Source organism: Sphaerodactylus townsendi, linkage group LG03 (assembly GCF_021028975.2).
Source record: "Sphaerodactylus townsendi isolate TG3544 linkage group LG03, MPM_Stown_v2.3, whole genome shotgun sequence".
Lineage (NCBI taxonomy): Eukaryota > Metazoa > Chordata > Lepidosauria > Squamata > Sphaerodactylidae > Sphaerodactylus > Sphaerodactylus townsendi.
In genome coordinates this window covers 76,259,676-76,277,601 of record NC_059427.1, presented here as the reverse complement: position 1 = coordinate 76,277,601, position 17,926 = coordinate 76,259,676, and the positions used below count along the sequence as shown (strand labels likewise).

At 41.9% G+C, this 17,926-nt stretch overlaps 2 protein-coding genes across 4 annotated transcripts in view; both read left to right on the top strand.

Moving 5' to 3' along the window:
* The first annotated feature begins 395 nt into the window (after positions 1-395).
* THG1L (tRNA-histidine guanylyltransferase 1 like) lies at positions 396-9,516 on the top strand. Of its 3 annotated transcripts, none has more exons than XM_048488137.1 (6): positions 396-596; positions 1,991-2,167; positions 3,166-3,335; positions 3,980-4,068; positions 6,693-6,800; positions 9,176-9,516. In XM_048488137.1, exons 1-6 carry the CDS (start codon positions 397-399, stop codon positions 9,335-9,337), a joined length of 906 nt encoding a protein of 301 aa, XP_048344094.1. In that variant the 5' UTR covers position 396; the 3' UTR covers positions 9,338-9,516. The 3 variants fall into 3 exon arrangements, with proteins under 3 accessions (XP_048344094.1, XP_048344096.1, XP_048344095.1); XM_048488139.1 differs by having other exon boundaries at positions 457-596; positions 3,261-3,335; XM_048488138.1 differs by lacking the exon at positions 396-596 and having other exon boundaries at positions 2,048-2,167; positions 3,170-3,335.
* Positions 9,517-14,907: 5,391 nt separating this feature from the next.
* Positions 14,908-17,926, top strand: part of LSM11 (LSM11, U7 small nuclear RNA associated) — a 29,182-nt gene continuing 26,163 nt past the window's right edge. Inside the window, exon 1 of the mRNA XM_048488136.1 lies at positions 14,908-15,420. Within this exon, the coding sequence (XP_048344093.1) occupies positions 14,994-15,420 (427 nt within the window). The 5' untranslated portion in view covers positions 14,908-14,993. The remainder of the gene's footprint in view (positions 15,421-17,926) is intronic.

Below are 17,926 nucleotides of genomic sequence, written 5' to 3'. Positions count from 1 at the left end.
CAATGATCCCACACCAGTAGCGTGAGACTATTCGCACTGCTGCGCTCCCCACCCCGCACAAGATCCGCTTTGCATTTTCAGGGCAGGGACTGAGAGTTAAACTGTTAACACGATACTGGAGGGTCGTGTTCAAGCCGTTTGACGCCTGGACAGGGTTCCTTTCAGTCTCAGCTCCTTCAGTTTCGGGACACTACAATCCTCCCGCCCCCCGGCCGGCCAGCCAGCCAGCCAGCCAGCCAGCCAGCCGGCCGGCGCGCGCCGCAATTCCACTGGGGCAGCGCAGTTACTCCACCGCATATAAATCCCGCCTGCCCACTCTCCCTGCTAAGTGCCTCATCATAGAGATGGGTGCTAGACTCGCTCCCTTCCGGTTATCGCTTAAAGGTACTTCCGCTGATGTTAGCCCGGGTTAGGTTCGGTAACTCTCTTTCTGCGGTCGCCTCCATCGTTGCCCTTGGAACCTGCGCGCGGCTGAGCGGCAGCTGCGTCGCCATGGCAAAGAGCAAGTTCGAATACGTGCGCAACTTCGAAACGGACGACGCGTGTTTGCCCAACTGCTGGGTCGTGGTGCGGGTGGACGGGCGCAGCTTCCACCGGTAGGGCCCGCTTCGGCCGTGGGCAGCTTCCGCGTGTCTGAACAGTTGCCAGGGCAACGGCGACTCTCGTGGGAGTGGACCGGTCGGGGGAACATCTCTGGTCATCCTTGCCGGGTGGTAGAGGCTGTGACGTTTTCGGCACTCCGGAACCAGTGGGGTTCCCCCGTTTCCATTCAGGGCCGTTGATTGACGTAGAGTTTGATTGGATTGGCAGCACTGGCCAAACGGAGGGGTGGGCGGATGGGTTGAACTTCCAGTGATGTTTTCGCTTTTCTTTTCCATAGCGAAAAGGAGAATCGGACCAATGCAACCCAACCCAACGGTTGGACATTTGAAGAAATACATATAGTCATGTTGATCTTTTAAACATTTAGGAGTGGTTGAATTAAGTTAACCTTGTTTTCGACACGAGACAAAAATAATTGTCGCGGAAGAAGGGAGAAATATTAGTGACACTGATAGGTTCTGCGATGTTTAAAAATTAACCCCCAAGCAATCTGATTGTACTTGACAACAGAAAGTCAGTATGTCTGTAAATACACGTTGTAAGTCATCATGTGTCCTGTCAAAACCAGTGCTTCAATTATTGTGCCTTGTGGTGTATGTTTGTACTACATGTGCACATTCAGTAATCAGTGACAGTTGTGTTCCTTTCTGTTGAAAATGAGAAAGCTACGTTCCTGATGCAATTGGGGGTGGTGGAAAGTGCCATCAAATCACAACTGTCATGGTGACCCTGAAGGATTTTCAAGGAAAGATGTTCAGAGGTGATTTACCAATGAATGGGTTAAATTTGTACCCCAACAGAATTTCTAGTGAAAGAACTGGCATGTGTTTAAACCCCAGTGGGAAAGTACAGTTTTTCTCTAGGCTAAAGAAAATTATAAAATGGTAATCATTTATTCACCAGCAAAGCAATAGTACTGTTTTTAATTGTTTGTGAGGAAGATACCATGCACCTGGGGTAGATAGCTACCATGATGACCAGGACAAGTAATTGTTCCTATACATTGTCTCGAGATTCTTTTTCTCCTTTATACCTGTATGCCTGCATACATGACATCTTGTGCTAGTGTGTCTGCCAACACCTTTACCTTATTGAAAATTGCCCAGAATCTACAGATCTGCACATTTGTACAGCTTTGCTGATTCTGAAAAGCAGCATTTTCTCTTCTGCTTCCATATAAATGAAAGAGGTTTGCAGCAGCAGGGTAGTTGTTTCACCTTGTTGTGGAAGATTTTGGATTATTTGTGAGTTTCGACTGAGGTTCTGCCTTTGACTATATTTTTGAGTTCTCTTACGGGCTTCAAAAGGTACAAATGTGATGAAGATAAGTCCATTTTGAATAGTTTTGACATAACATTTCCCTATTACATTTTTTTCCTCTCTAAAGCTTTGCTGAGCATCATGGTTTCAGGAAGCCCAATGATGATCGTGCTCTTCACTTAATGAACAAGTGTGCACAGACAGTAATGCAGGAGCTAAAGGATATTGCTATTGCTTATGGACAAAGTGACGAATACAGCTTTGTTTTCAGAAAACAAAGCAACTGGTTTAAGAGGCGATCAAGGTAACTGGCTTTAGAACTACTCTCCTCACCCAATTGACCTCTTTACCTGTGTACCCTACAATAAGTAGATTGTTACTATTGATAGTAGCAAATTTGCTCCTGTAAGGTTTACACTGTTCCCTCCCCTTGCAACCCATACTTTCTGTGCCTTCTGTAAGGACAATAGCAATAGGAGCACCGGAGAGCTCAGCAGAAGCTTCAATATCACAAGGCCCCAACATAACAACTGCTGTGTTTGTGCATGTTTCTTGTATTGTTATAAGCTGTCATGGAAGTCAATTGATTAACTGAAAAATGAAGGATAATTTTTTTAAAATAATATACACTTCCTCTCTGGAAGAAGTAATTTTGAAAGTAAAAGTGAATTATTATGGTATAGATAGAGATGATTCTACACGGGGAACATATGCTGTAGGACACTATATAAACTGATTTTTTTGGTGGGGGGACTTTGCTCAGGTTCTGTCCCAGAAATGAGTCTGCCCCGTTTTATTTCCCTCAACCCAAGATTCTTGAAAATCTCTAAACCAGCTATCCTTCTGCAAAATCCCAGGTTGGAGCTGTTCCTGCATGAACGGCCAGGCAGGAGGACCTTTATTTCCCTCCCTTCCACCGTGCTGTCCACAGTCAGGGAGAATTTGCCTACCATTGCCCTGCTGTTGCAGTGAGCCCCTTTTTCTTTTAATTTTGCATGTTGCACATGTGCAGCTACACAGGTGCATCTGATACATTGTGGGGGCTCATTTCTGCATGCCTGTGCAGCTACACATGTTACAGGAAATTAAAAAAGAGAGAAGCGTCTCTGAGCGAAGGTGCGAAAGCTGGATTGTTTCCATGGGCTCCAATCGCTGCCTATGTGGCATGCATGTGAATGGGGAAAAGGAAAACAAGTTTCTTTATAATGACTGCAATCCATTATACATTTGTTGTGTGGAATCGACTGTACTGTTGTGGTGGTGATATTAATGTATCCTTTCTTCTTTTATTTTGTTTGCAAGCAAGTTCATGACTCATGTGGTTTCCCAGTTTGCCTCCAGCTATGTTTTCTATTGGAAAGATTACTTTGAGGACCAGCCTCTTTTGTATCCACCAGGATTTGATGGACGTGTTGTACTGTATCCTAGTGACCAGAATCTAAAGGACTATCTCAGTTGGAGACAGGCTGATTGTAAGCATCTTTTTGCAAACTTAGGGAAATCTCCCAAGCCCTTTTTTGTTGGGTAGCGGTTTCATGATGGCCATAACCATGAACATTGGGGGTGTGGGGGGAGGCTGAAATCCTACACTCTCCTGTAGTTCCTGTCCCTATATTAAACAATGTTTGTTTTATGATGTCTGTAGCTCACACAGTTACGGAGATATAACAAATCCCAAAATAAATAGTATCATATCCTGATATGAATGAACCTGTTGTAACTTCCTTTTTCTTCAGTGAGTACAGCAACAATATGAAGGAGAAGGAGGCATGATTTCTGTATATTTTTGGTTAAGTACAGCAGTTATCCCACTTCAGTTAACTTCTGCTGTACATTTAATATTTAATTTAAGCATTTTAGATATGCACATTAACCAAGATGCACAATTTAAAATGCACTTGTTTTAACAATACTCTCTATGCATTTATAGTTGGATCATATGCAGAACAATATGTTGCAGGAATAAAATTTCTGGGTTTTGCTAAAATATTCACACTGCTGTTCATAGTATTTTTTTTACTGTTGCTTAGCGCCAGGATAAATTTGTTTGATATACTTCCTAATCTAGACTTTAAAATTAGTCTAATTGTCATTGTTCTATTTGGTATATTTGCAGGCCACATTAATAATCTGTACAATACAGTATTTTGGAGTCTTGTACAGAAAAGTGGATTGACACCTGTACAGGCACAAAAGAGATTACAGGTATGTAACTGTAAGATTCCTTCTTTTGTAGAAAGTTATTGGTGGCTTGTGTTTAACGCCAGCAGCGTCTGCAATTCAAACCATTTCACACACATGGTTCTGGTAGGGTTAGTGTTAGTGTTTTTTTATATGGTAATATATTATGCCACATCTCTAGATCTGCTCCTCTTGTTGTAGCGCTTATTTATTTAGTTTTGTACTTTCTTTCAGGTAGGAAGGTAATGAGCTAGTCGACAATTCATGGTGAATAAGAGTTATAAATAGGGTTTTAAGCTAAAATTTAATTTTTTAAAAGCTAAAATGGAATTATCAAAATTTAGTTATATGCCTCAAAATTAGGACATTTTGGAAGAAGAAGTTTAGAGAACATCATAAGTCTAGATTGTATGCTCTTGCTAGTAGTCATGAAGTCATATGAAGTAGCAACTAGAATAACTAGTAGCCTATTGGGGGTGGGGGGAAATCCGTTGTGGAGTCAGCATAGAGTTGTGCTGACATGGCTGCCCACCTCACCAGCATAAAGAGCAAATACACCTGTGAAGTGGGCAAATAAGTGGGGAGTGAGACGCTGTGTAGCTCTGCAGTGCCCAAACTCGGATGTCTAGGCTGCAATAGTGTCCACTGGGTGCAAAATCTCAAACTTGCAGGGGTGGAGGCAGTCTAGAGGTGTTCGTGGAGGCAGAGCCGATTTCAGCCCAGGAACATCCCCCACACTGGCGGCAGAGCTACGACATGAAAAAGCATGTTTTACTCTGTTGCTTCAATGGGGTTTTCAAGTGGCAGGACTTCTCCGCCATTGTTTGCCCTTTCTGCACTGTGCAGAACCCCTCTTGAAGTGGTGGGGCTGGGCCACTACAATGCCATCCTTGGCTGCTGTGCACTCCTCAACCCCTCTCTGGATTGGGCTGTAAATCACAGGTTGTATTGCATGGCTCCTTTGTTTAACCAAATAAAGTGCTTCTGAACAGATAAAATCAGAAAAGGACATGTTCTAAAAAAAAAGTAATAGAATTTGAGAAAATATTAATTTTTAGAAATCATACATTTTCTTAATATTTATTTATTTCATTTATAGGCTGTCCTTCCCTGTATGGCCTCAGGGCAGCTTCTAACATAAACAACAATAAAATCCATTCTGTGTTTAAATAAGCCTTTATAATCTAATGTAATTTCAACCAGAAAAAGCAATGTATCCACACTCCTCATTTCATACAGTATAAGAATGAAACAACATTGGGGGGTGGGGCAGGAGAAGGGAGGCCCACTTGATGAAATACCATTGCTGCCTCAACCATAGGTCTGGTGAAACAGATGTTTTGCAGGTCCCAGGAACTGTGTCAGATCTTGCAGGACCCAGATTTCATTTGGTAAAGCACTCTACCAGGCTGTGGCCAGAACCAAAAACACCTTGGCCCTGGTCAAGGGTAGCTGGATGGCTTTCAGACCATGGATTGTCAGCAAATTATTATTAGCTGAGCTCTTTAGGGGACATAGCGGAAGAAGTGGTTTCACAGTTATGATGGCCCAAGACCATTTAGGGCATTGAAGGTAAGTACCAAAACATTGAACCAGTTTTAGTACTCCACATAGAACTAATGCAGCTGGTGGAGACAGGTTGAAAATTGCCTACCATGGGGTTCCAGTGAAGACCCATGCTTCTGCATTCTGCACCAACTGGAGTTTTTAGAGCAGGCCAAAAGGCAGCTATGTGTAGAACAAGTTGCAGTAATCCAGCCCAGAGGTGACCATTGCATGGATCACTTTGGCTAAGTTGGGTTAGGACAGTTAGGGAGCAATAGCTTTACCTGGCAAAGATGATAAAAAAGCTAGGGAGGCAACATTTGTGACCTGAGCCTGCATAGATAAGGAGACATCTGGATGGCTGGCATAGGTGTTAACTGCATGCTGTCAAGCATTGGGAGTTGGCCATCCCCATCTAAGGCTCCCCAACACAACTATAGAACCTCCATTAACAGGTGAGAGTGGGGAAGACCAGTTGGCTGAAACACTTGCTGGTTAGGATTGGGGAAGGGAGAAGCTAGTGGGGAGGCAAATGTTGAGGGTCAATTTGGGAAGAGAATTAGAACCAGAGTGAGAAGAAGCGTACTTTGCCAGTTTTGACAAGGAGGGCCAGTGATTTGTGTCAGCAGTGATGGAAGAAGGTTTGAGAACAGAACCAACCATGAAAAGGGAGGATGTGGTATGCCTTTTTTTGCACTTGGATCTACCTGTGTCTGAGTAGAGAAAGTGGTACTATTGGCTGAAATTGGGGTGTGTGTGTTGGGAGGTAGAATACATGCAGGCCTGATTAGCAGATCAGATACTGGGTTTAAATATGCCTGTAAAATGCAGTTCAACAAGTGAGCTACGCAAGAACAAAGAAAAAACCTTTTGTTGTCCAGTCATAAATATCGTTACACCTAACTAAGTACCACTGAGTTCTGTAAGCATGTATTTGTAGAAATGTTGCCTTCATTTGACTAAAAAGACTTGGGGAAATATTTTACAAAATGCAGGGCTCATATAGATTGAGTGGAAACTCGTTGGAGTATGTAATTTCTCATTTTCCTATGTGAAATGTGGCTTTAAACATGAATGTGGTGTGATTTCCTTTTCTTTTTCAGGGAACGCTTGCCGGTGATAAGAATGAAATTTTATTTTCTGAATTCAACATTAACTACAACAATGAACCATTGATATACAGAAAAGGAACTGTTCTAGTGTGGCAAAAGGTAAAATTATTTATACGTGCACCTGTGTGCGTACAAAATGGCATATGCAGTTTATAAGAAATTATACAATGCACTTTGGACTTTTGTAAAAAGGCTTTTTACTGTTTCACATGTACTGAGTTCAGCTGCTGTTCTTCCTTGCTGCTTACAATATAAATAAAACAATATTAAAATGATAAAAACCCAATATGAATAAAACTACAATGATAAAAACTCATGGCACAATTTCAAAACTCCAGTCAGGACTGCCAATAACAATAGCTAAATCAACTAAAATGCAGCCCTAAAAAACTACCTTCAACTTCTTCCAGACTATAAAAAATAAGGGGGTCAGTCTTACCCATCTGAGGAGATTGTTTCATAATTGTGCTGACACTGAAAAGGTCCTCTCTTACATGCCCACCAGATTTATTTATTTTTATTTACTTTTTCAATTTATAAACCTCCCTCCCCTGCAGGGTTCAGTGCGGTGAACAACAACAATAAAACAGTACAACAACAACAACAGTCATAAAAACATAAATAGCATAAAACCGCATAAAGCTTTAAAAATGCAACACTGACACTAGATGGCAACATTCAGCCCCATTTTATGTTCCAGAGAGCCACTAATGTCAAGTTAATTCAATTCAGACCTGCCTGGCCAGATGTAAAAGCCTGGTGGAACAGCTCCATTTTACAGGCCCTGTGGAAACCATTCAAATCAGTATACTTATTTTGTTAATTGGCTAATGTGGTTAATTGCTGATGGGTGTTAAAATGAATTGAATATTGTTAGATGGATTTAAACAGTACTGTGTATTATGCATGTTGGAAGCAGCCCTGAGCCCTGTGTGGAAGGGGTGGCATATCAAACCAATAATGATAATAATTACAATCACCTTCACTTCTCCTTCCCACAGCTTGTGAGGGTAGGTAAGGCTGAGAGAGTTCAGAGAGAACTGTGACTAGCCCAGGGTCTCCCAGCAGGCCTCAAGTGGAGGAGTGGGGAAAGAAACCTGGATCACCAGATTAGTTTAAAAAGACAAGTAGTAATTCTGGCAACCAAAACAAATGCTGTTTTTATAGAGATTTTTGAAACATGATGACTGTGTATAAATATTGGATTGGATCCAAAGTCTTTCTGGGAGCAGAAGACCTTTAGTTACTCGATACTGGCATTCTCTCACTGCAGCCCCCTACAAGGCCCCCCATGCTATTGTGAGAGTCCTTAACCACTGAGGGCAGTATTTTGGGACGTCCAGTAGTTTGTAGTGGCTAGAGGAAGATTAGACGTAGCTGTTTCGTGAATAGAGTTTGCATCCATTCCATAGTATCAATTCTAGTTTATTATTTTACTTAAATATGTAGCTTAACTTTTAATGTCCCACTTAAGTTTTTGAAATATTCTCCACATGAACATCATTGTATTCAAGATGCAGAAATTAGATCATCATGTATTTTAGGATTACAGGTAGGAGTGGGCATTAATCGAAACCAAACACTTCCCACCCAAATGCCTTATTGATGTTTTCCATGGGTTTTTTATCCCCCCAAAATAGTGGCAATTTAAGGGAGCTGTATAGCATTTTGTCCAACATTATTTAGCTGTTTTGGCCCCACCACCATTTAACCCCCCACCTCTACCCCTCACTTAGCTGCCTGCCTGAGTCTCAGTGGCAGCAAGTTATGCATTGCTGAAGGCTGAGTTCGGCTTGGCTGGGCTCAGCATTCAGCTCTGTGTTGCTGAGAAACTCCACGAGTTGAGAAGCAGCAGGTGGCACAAAGCTGAAGGCTGAGCTCGGCCAGGCTGAGGCCAGTATTCTGTCTTGTGCTTGTTATACTAATAGTGAAGTCCTAAACGCAGTTTTAAGGCTATTTATTTTTCTACTGTTCTGGGCTTCTTGGTGGATGGAGGGAATTTCACAGGTATGTAATTGATTTAAAAAGTCACTCAATTAAATCTGTAGAAAATGTGTATGCAACTAAATAATTCTAAAGAACAAAACTTTAATCTTCTTACCCACCCATTCTGCACCAGATACTGACTTAGCCATTCCCTCCTGTGGGAGAAGTCTTCTGTACAAACATACATAAAACTAGCTAGTACTGAGTCAATTTTGCCATTGTGACTGGCAGAAGCTCTCTAGGGTCTCAGAAGGACCCACTTACAGATTGCATTTGCCATCTGTGGTTTTTGTGGGTAATTATGTAAAATCTCTCTTTTAAAAATAGTGTGCTCCTAAAACATTGAGCAAGTTTTTTTAAAGAATTATTTTACATTATTGAGTTAAGCAGTTAGTTGGTTAGATATGTATTATTCACAATTCATTTATAGCTTTGTTGTCATAAAGTCCTTCAGTTCGGTAATTTTTCATTGTCATTTGAATGTATAGGTAAATCAAGTTATTAGGAAGAAAATTAAAATTCCCCAAGAAACAGATGAGAAAGAAGTTGAAGTGACCCGTATGAAGAATATACCAGCATCTCTGCACTGTGACATCATTGGGCAACAGTTTTGGGACCAGTATCCTGAAATCCTAACTGATGATAGCTGATTGTTTCCACATCCTATCTGGATTTTGGTGTGAATTACTGTGTGCAGTTTGTTCAGCAAGGACTGTATCAAGGAAGAACGGAGCATTTGGCTGGCCCAATATGATGTTTCAGTATAAACAAGTGCGGTATCCATGTCACAGGTGATGCAGGAAAATAAATCCATATTTCATCTTTTTAAGAGCTGTGTTAATGTTGATATTTATAATGTTGTGGTTTGGCTAAGGATTCTTCCCAGACTCATGAGACTCGTATAATATCGTAGTGGCTAATATTACAGTGGAAAAGGAATGTCTTTAATTTAGGCTCTTGTCCTCAAAGGCACTCTACTAGTACAAGTCCCAAGAGATGTTAAGCTGCCCATTGTAAACTCTAGAAACATTTAGACTCCTACTTCAAATTAAGTTCTATCATCAGGGAGCCAAGTTACAAATTATCCTAGTTGCTAATGTCTCTGAATTATACAAGTGATAAACAAAATACCCTGGCAAATAGCTGAAACTAATTAGGAAGTTTTCTCTCCAGTGTAAATTAGTTCTGGCCTTTTTGAAAGCTCTGGAAACATAATTTCCCTCTGTAATCTTACATTTATTGTTTGGACTCTCTCCTTGCTGGTTTACTGATTATTAGAAAAGGTCTCAAGTGGCCAAACTAGAGTAATAAAGTTATTGCATAAGGGGGGTATCACAACAGGACATGTTTGCAGGTCATGCTCTCATTTTTCTGCTGCCTGGGAAGCTATTCAGTCCCTGCTGTTGAGGATTGTGGAAATCAACTTGCAGAAAGTTCTCATTTCCTGTTTAAAGTGTTTGTGCTGGTCTTCCGCGTCTCCCTCTTTCAGAGCTATGAAATAACAATATATGTGCTGAGAGAGAAAAATGAAGCATTTTGGAGTAGTTGTGAGCCTTGCATGAGCACCTGGCTATGCATGATCTAACCTATGATACAGCCTGGAAGAGGATGAAATTAGGGTTGTTGTTTTTTAAGTAGCATAGTCTTTTGCTGACATTCTGTTCCTCATTCTCTACCTTTTCTTATGGTTCCTTTAAATAAGATAATATTTGCAAGAAATAGGCATTTTTGTATTAAAGCCTATTTAAGAAAAGCTGTAATAACAACTTTGAAAACCCAGTTTTCTGTCCTCTGATAACAATTATATAATTTAAGATCATTTGATGACCAGTATTGAAATAATAAATTAATGTCTGAATTTTTATGGTATTCATAGTAAACTACTATATAGTAATTTTTTTTAAAAAAGTAAATAGGATTAATCAGAATAGATTAGGATTATAGCTCAAATATCAATTTTTATAACAATAAACTTGGTAGGTACTGGAGTTATTAGGAAATTGTATACAACAGATATGGCTGCTTGAATACTGAGCTACGTATTAATTTATATTAGCCTTTTAAATTTTCTATATAGTTACATAGAATCATAGTTGGAAGAGACCACAAGGGCCATCAAATCCAACTCCCTGCCATGCAGGAACACACAATCAAAGCACTCCTGACATATGATGATCCAGCCTCTGTTTAAAAACCTCCAAAGAAGGAGATTCCACCACTCTCCGAGACAAGTGAATTCCACTGTCGAACAGCCCTGACAGTCAGAAAGTTCTTCCTAATGTTCCTTGAATCCTGCACCATGTCCTAGTATCTGAGACAGCAGAAAATACTCTTTGACATGACATCCCTTCAAATATTTAAACATAGCTATCATGTCCCCCCTTAACCTTCGCTTCTCCAGACTAAACATCCCCAGCTCCCTAAGTCTCTCTTCATTGGGCATGGATTCAAGACCATTTACCATTTTGGTTGCCCTCCTCTGGACATGTTCCAGCTTGTCAATATCCTTAAATTGTGGTGTCCAGAACTGAACACACTACTCTTAAGTGAGGCCTGACCAATGCAGAGTAGAGTGGTACAATTACTTCCCTCGATTTAGACACGAAACTCTTATTGATGCATCCCAGAATTGTATTGACTTTTTTGGCTGCTGTATCACACTGCTGACTCTTGTCCAGTTTGTGATCTACTAAGACTCCCAGATCCCTTTCACATGTACTGTTGCCAAGCCAGGTGTCACTCATCCTATATCTGCATTTCATTTTTTCTGCCTAAGTGTAAAATCTTACATTTATCTCTATTGAAATTCATTTTGTTAGTTTTGGCCCAGCTCTCTAATTTGTCCAGATCATTTTGAATCCTGCCCCTGTCCTCCAGGGTATTAGCTACCCCTCCTAATTTGGTATCATCTGCAAATTTGATTAACATGCCCTCTATTTCAATATCCAAGCCACTGATAAAAATATTGACTAGCACTGGGCCCAGAACAGAACCCTGTAGCACTCCACTACTCACTTCTCTCTGGGATGAAAATGAGCCATTGATGAGCGCTCTTTGTGTTCAGCCAGTCAACATGCAGAAATATTCCAGTTATATCTGTAGCAAGACTTCCAACATCTTGTACTGCAGTCATAAATATTTTTGTGTTGAAATCAAAATAGAAATTTCTCCAGATATCATTTGGACAGTCCACATTGTGTTGATATAGCCTGATAGGCACTATTACTTGTAACAATGACAGTTGGTGCTGAAGGGCTCCTGGGAGCTCCCTATATACAGGTACAGTAAAAGATTGATTCTGGCCTGATTCTGATAGGAATGTTAATGCTTTTTGAAAAGTGAACAAAAATTGATGTAGTTAAGTTATTTTGAAATTCCATCTTAATTATAAAAAAATACATTAAACTTAAATAGAAGTTCAGTATTAAGTGTTTTAACTAATCAGCCCAATTGTATATAGGCAGAATCAAGTCCTACTGTGTTTTTAGATTATCGCTGCTATTTGCACAGGCGAAGTACTTGACATAAAGCCAATATTAGTGTTATACCATGAACATAAAAAACTCAGAAAGCTTGATCTAGCCCTGCCTACTTTCTAAAAACACATAGTGTGGGTCGGGGGGGGGGGGGGCTCTTGCCTCAGTACTTCAAAATACCTGTTGTGGATTAGAACAGCACTTCACAGTTTGAAAAATTAAAATTCTATTGGTCTGTTAGGAATCACATTCATCCAAATATCACATAGAATCCCAGTTTTTTAAAATTTCCTTCAGTTTTTAATTACAGGTTGTATCTTAAACTTACCTTAAACCTCTTAAACACTAGCCTCCATTGCAGAGGTAATACTGTTATGGAGCATGTTCTTATTGTGCTAAGTATCTTCTGCTCATTGAAAGATGCTGGGTTTGTGCAAGCAGAAAGCGTCTGACAGCAGATGAGTGCACGCTGCAGCAGGGCACAGCACTGCAAAAATGCAAACGTTGGCTTTCTAGCTTGGATCCTGAGAAAAGCATTTCACAGAGGACAGTTGACATAAAGGTTCACATATCAGGTTACAGTTATCAAGAGAGTGGTTCAAATCCCCTCTCAGGAATAGTTGTTTGCAGCTTAGACTACCACATAAGAATATTAGGTCAGATTGTGGGAGGGGATATCATGAGATATATTGGTAATTGTGGTAATGAAAAGGAAGTATTCCTGTTCACAACTCATTGAACCAGAGATCTCATTGCCATGGGGCACCCTAATGGCTGATGCCATAAAGTGACTCCCATCCTATACTCTTACTAAGTGTGCCTACTAATGGCAGTACCCAAAACTGAATTCTGTTTTTAAATGTGTGTATAAATGCATATCTTTTATTTCTCTTAACTGATGTTACAGCAGTAAGGGTGTGAGTATCATTCCACATCATACCACTTGTCCTATTGTGATGATTCATATTCCTGTTGATCCCATGAAGACAATTGTTTGCCTTAAGTAACAAGCAAGTTATCTGTTGCGGGCCGAGAATTGAAGAAAAATATCGACACAAGTGGTCCTTTACGTTCTACCAATCACTTTTTTTTTGCTAAGAAAAACCTTTAAATGCTTACAGACGTTCTGTTACTCCTATAGTATGCCAAAAGGTCATAATCCATGGCAGGTACAACCAGCAGGCAGAGGCACGTCACACTTACAGGTAAGCAAGTGGATTGAAGGAGAGTTACATTTATGAAAAGCCTGTATGCTACCAGTTGACAGCTACTGATCTACGTATTCAAGAGTTGCTGTGACTAAATGTGATAAATAAAAAAATACTGCACAAGTGGGTTTTTAAAATGAGCAATTTCTGAACAAACCAATGGTCTATATTTACTTCATTTAAAATCTCCCTTTCGCACTGAGACTCAATGTGGATTACAACTATTAATAATGCAAAATGAACAGTATAATACATTCTACTGAAAGTTACCATACTTAATAGTAATTGCAATCAAAATTAGAGAACATTGGAATAAAAATACAGTGTAACACAGACAGTAACATAGGAGTTAGTTGACAGGAGTTTTCTTTCCCAGTTGTCTACACTCTACCCCCAGGAAGATGTGTACTCATTTTACTGACCTCTGAGTCAGCCATGAGACAGTTATTTGAAACTGACTTCCATCAGGATCGAATTCAGGTCATGAACAGAGCTTTGACTGCAGTATTGCAGCTAACTATTTTGTGCCCTGGGGCTCTTTTGTCTTTTGACACTTTCTGTTTGTATGGGGCTTTATTTACCACAGCCATATTTTCAACAGAAAAATTATGCAAGTGACCTCTATTTCTTTCACCACACATGCAGAATTTCTGGCTCATGGGCCATGTTCACAGGCCTTACGCTCTGCTACCCCTGAGCAAATAAATAGAATACTTCATTGGAATATGGAGGTGAAGCAATAGCCTCTACTGCCTGTGCAAAAACTAGGGCTGCTCTGTGGCAGTTGCTTGGATTTTGAGAAAATAATTTTACTAGCCCATAAGCAGAAGAAAGATTTGCATATCTGAGATTCTGTGTTTATTATCATTGAAGTAAAGGGCATGAGTGAACCATGCGCACAGCACAAGGGAAACAAAGTTTAGAGTCTCTGATTATCATGGGCCTCTGAATAAAAAAAAAACAAATTCCAAATTATTATTCCTTTTTGGCAATACCATGAATGCAGCTCTGACCAGATGAATCTTAAAATGTGTTAATCCACACAATACCTTTTATTTAAAAGATGCTATGTAGATTATGTTCATGGCTTTTAATTTTGCTTTTGAGCCAGCACGGGTGTACCTCTTGCCATTTTTGTGCAGTGGTAAATGTCAGGCAGGAAAGCGCTGGCCATTTAAAATCCGGTGTTGGCTCTGGGAAATGCAAGTTTCGTGCAGGGATCAACACCAAGCGCTTTTTTTGTTTGGGGGAGAACCAAGTGAAACCTATCCGTTATTTCGAATTACCTAAAATCAAGCAATGCAAAGGCGAGATCTTGTGCAACTGAAGTCATGAGAAGCAACGGTCTGGGTCTGGGGAGCCTCGGAGACAGATTCAACAGCTCCAGCCAGCAGCCCCAAAGCCGTGAGCGGCGCAGCGAGCCTTTCCAAAGCTGCGTCCCCCCGCCGACATTTCGTCGGCTTCTGCCCCTGCAGTCTCGCCCAGGCAGGCGGCGCTAAGAGGGCAGGAAGCCACCTGCTGTGCGATGCTATCGCGGGGCTGGGGCGGCCCTTAGCGGCGAGCGCGGGAAGCTGCGGGCGGTTCTTCCCCCTCCCAACAAGGCCAAGGCAAGAGCAGGAGCGATGGAGAAGGAGGAGGAGGCCGGTGCCGCGCCGAGGCGGCGGCGCCGTCGCTCAGTGCCCCGCAACAGCTCGGAGCGGTCCCCGAGCCCCGACCGCCTGGACGTCACCTCGCAGCGCTTTGACCCGCTGCTGGCGCTGTACTCGGAGCGGACGCCACTGCCCTACCCGGCCGTGCCCTGCTTCAACAACCTGGCCGAGTACGAGAGCTTCCAGCGCGGCCTCCTCCGCGGTCCCGTCCGTCAGCGAGGGGCCGCGGCCCGCAGCAGCCGCCCTTCCGGGACGCGCGCCCGCAGCCGACCTGGCCGTGCCCCCGCCGACCCCGAGCGCCTCGAGCGCCTCCGCAGCCTCATGGTGGCCAAGGAGCCCCGGCGGGAAGCGGCCACGAAGGCCAGGAGGGTGCCGCGCAACGTCCTCACCAGGATGCCCCGTAAGCAGCGGGCGGGAGGGGCTGTGCTTTGAAGACGCTGGGCTGGGCCTTTTGCAAACGGAAGCTTTTCAGTACGAATGGAGGCAGCCTTCCCATATTAAGTGACAGGCCCGCCCTGGTTCTTCCTTCATATTTGCTGCAGTTCGGCTCTTGCGGTGAAAAACGGTTCTGAGCTTGAGGCGTTTCTAGTTGTTGTGGGATTGGCAGGTGTGCCCCCTCCACGCACTGTACCACAGAGCGCCTTTTGGGTTTGGCCTGCTTGAGCATGGTGTTGGGGACCATAACTGGACCTCTGTAATGTGTACATACTAGGCTTTGTTTTTTTTACATACCTCACTTACATGCAGTAGGATACGCCACTTTCTTGATGCAGTTTATCATTGTATTTAGTATCTGTCTGCACTGCAGAGTAGATGGAATGCTTTCAGAAAGAGTATGTACCCAAAGAATCCATAGGCTCTAGCATGTGGGTTTTAAAAAAGTGTTTTCCTAATGTTGTGGGTTTTCCAGGTTTTGTGGCCAGGTTCCAGTAGTACTTTCTCCTGATGTTTTGCCTGCAACTGTGGCTGGCATCTTTAGAGGATCTGTTGGCAGTAAAGCAAGTGGAGCATATATACCTGTGAAATGCCCAGGGTGGGAGAAGGAACCATTTGCATTTCTTAAAAGTGTTAAAGGTGCAGTTTGCAAGTCTAGTTTGCATGTGTTAAGTGGGATCCCCCATTTTTGCATTTGTATGTAACACTGAAGCTGTATAATCAATTAGTGAGGACTTTTGCATAGCACTGGTTCTGGTGGTTTTTCTGGGCTGTGTGGCAGTGGTCTGGTGGATCTCGTTCCTAGTGTTTCATCTGCATCTGTGGCTGGCATCTTCAGAGGTGTATCACAGAGGGAAGTCTGTTACACACTGTCCAGTGAGAAGGGAATGTTTTAATGGAGTATAAAATATCATGTCCCCAGTTGGGGAACCAGGTGTTTGGGTGGAAGTTGCTATACAAAGGTGTTGATAGTATGGTATTGCAGGTGGGGTTTTTCAGGAAAGCCTTCAACAATGCATTTGTATAGCAGTTTGCCTGTTCATTTAGTTACTCATTTACAATCCATTTTATTGCTTCCTGCAGAGAGACATACTGAGTCTGTATGTCTCTCTGCAGGGTGGGTGTTCATTAACCATTGTCTTGATTCTAGTGTTTTTAAGTACTGGTGGCCAAATTTTGTTCATTTTCATAGTTTCTTCCTTTCTGTTGAAATTGTCTATGTGCTTGTGGATTCCAATGGTTTCTCTGTGAAACAGTGGTCGTCAGAGTGGTCCAGAATTTCTGTGTTTTCAAATAACGTTCTGAGTCCAGCTTGGTTTATAACTTTGGCTGATTTTTCCAGCTGAATTAGTCAGCAATGCTTTTCATGTTACATACAAATGCAAAAATGGGGAATCCCACATAACACATGCAAACTGCCCCTTTAATACTTTTAACAAATACAAATGGTTCTTTCTGCCACACTGGGCATCTCACAGGTATATATACTCCACCTGCATTACTGCCAACAGATCCTCAGAAGATGCCAGCCACAGATGCAGGTGAAACATCAGGAGAAAACACTACTGGAACACGGCCATACAACCCAGAAAACCCACAACATCTTAGTGATTACGGCCGTGAAAGCCTTCGAAAATACATTGTTTTCCTGATGTTTGTGTATTAAGCTATTTATAACCTGATTTTCCCCACATAGCGAACCAGAGGCCAAAATAATAATAAGTTGGTTTGATCAAAGTGTGTGTGTGTGGGGGGGGGGGAGATGAGAGAGAGAGTCCACGCTTGGGATTCAGGAAAGGTGAATGAGGTATGTCAGAAGGGGCAAACCTATTTCCCTGTATGGAGAGAGGATTAGAGGTACCGGTGGAAAAAAGGAAAGCTGAGGCTCAAGGAAGCAAGTGTGAAGGCTTTTGTGGAGAATGGATATATAAGCAAATAAATAACTTAAAGTCCAAATAACTACATTAAGAGAGCAAGAGGAAATCAGTGTAGGGTGATGGGGACGCTCTGTAAAAAGGAATGGCGCTGTGGCTGCTGTCCTAAGAATACTTTCTTGGGAGTAAGCCCTGCTGAAAAAAATTGGATTTACTTCTGAGTTGACCACCTTAGGATTGCTAAGTGTTATTTGAGGAAAAGCATGAAAGGGAAAGAGAGGCTTGAGGTGGGAAAGAATGGAAGGGAAAGATGGGTTTGTGGGAAAAAAAGGCCATTTGAACTACTGTAATACACTGAAAACAGACATATAATTTTTCAGCTTTGGCCATGTGAATATTTTATTTTAGTTTGTGGCCTCAGTTGAATAACAGATGGAGAGTAATAACAGTTGGTCCATAGCAAACAAATAATGCAGGAACCCAAGGGAAGCTTTAATTTTGTTAGTCTTAAAGTGTCATTGGACTCCTGATTTAGGATAGATATATGGAAACCTGCAAAGACTTGCTAGGGACATTTCATTTCCACTCACCTCCCCA

What these genes read in the sequence shown, in the direction of transcription:
- THG1L (XM_048488137.1), top strand. Translation starts at nt 397, where the DNA reads ATGTTAGCCCGGGTTAGGTTCGGTAACTCTCTTTCTGCGGTCGCCTCC. An exon ending in GACGGGCGCAGCTTCCACCG is followed by an intron (nt 597 to 1,990) that starts GTAGGGCCCGCT and finishes TCCTCTCTAAAG; the next exon opens with CTTTGCTGAGCATCATGGTT. An exon ending in AGGCACAAAAGAGATTACAG is followed by an intron (nt 4,069 to 6,692) that starts GTATGTAACTGT and finishes TTTCTTTTTCAG; the next exon opens with GGAACGCTTGCCGGTGATAA.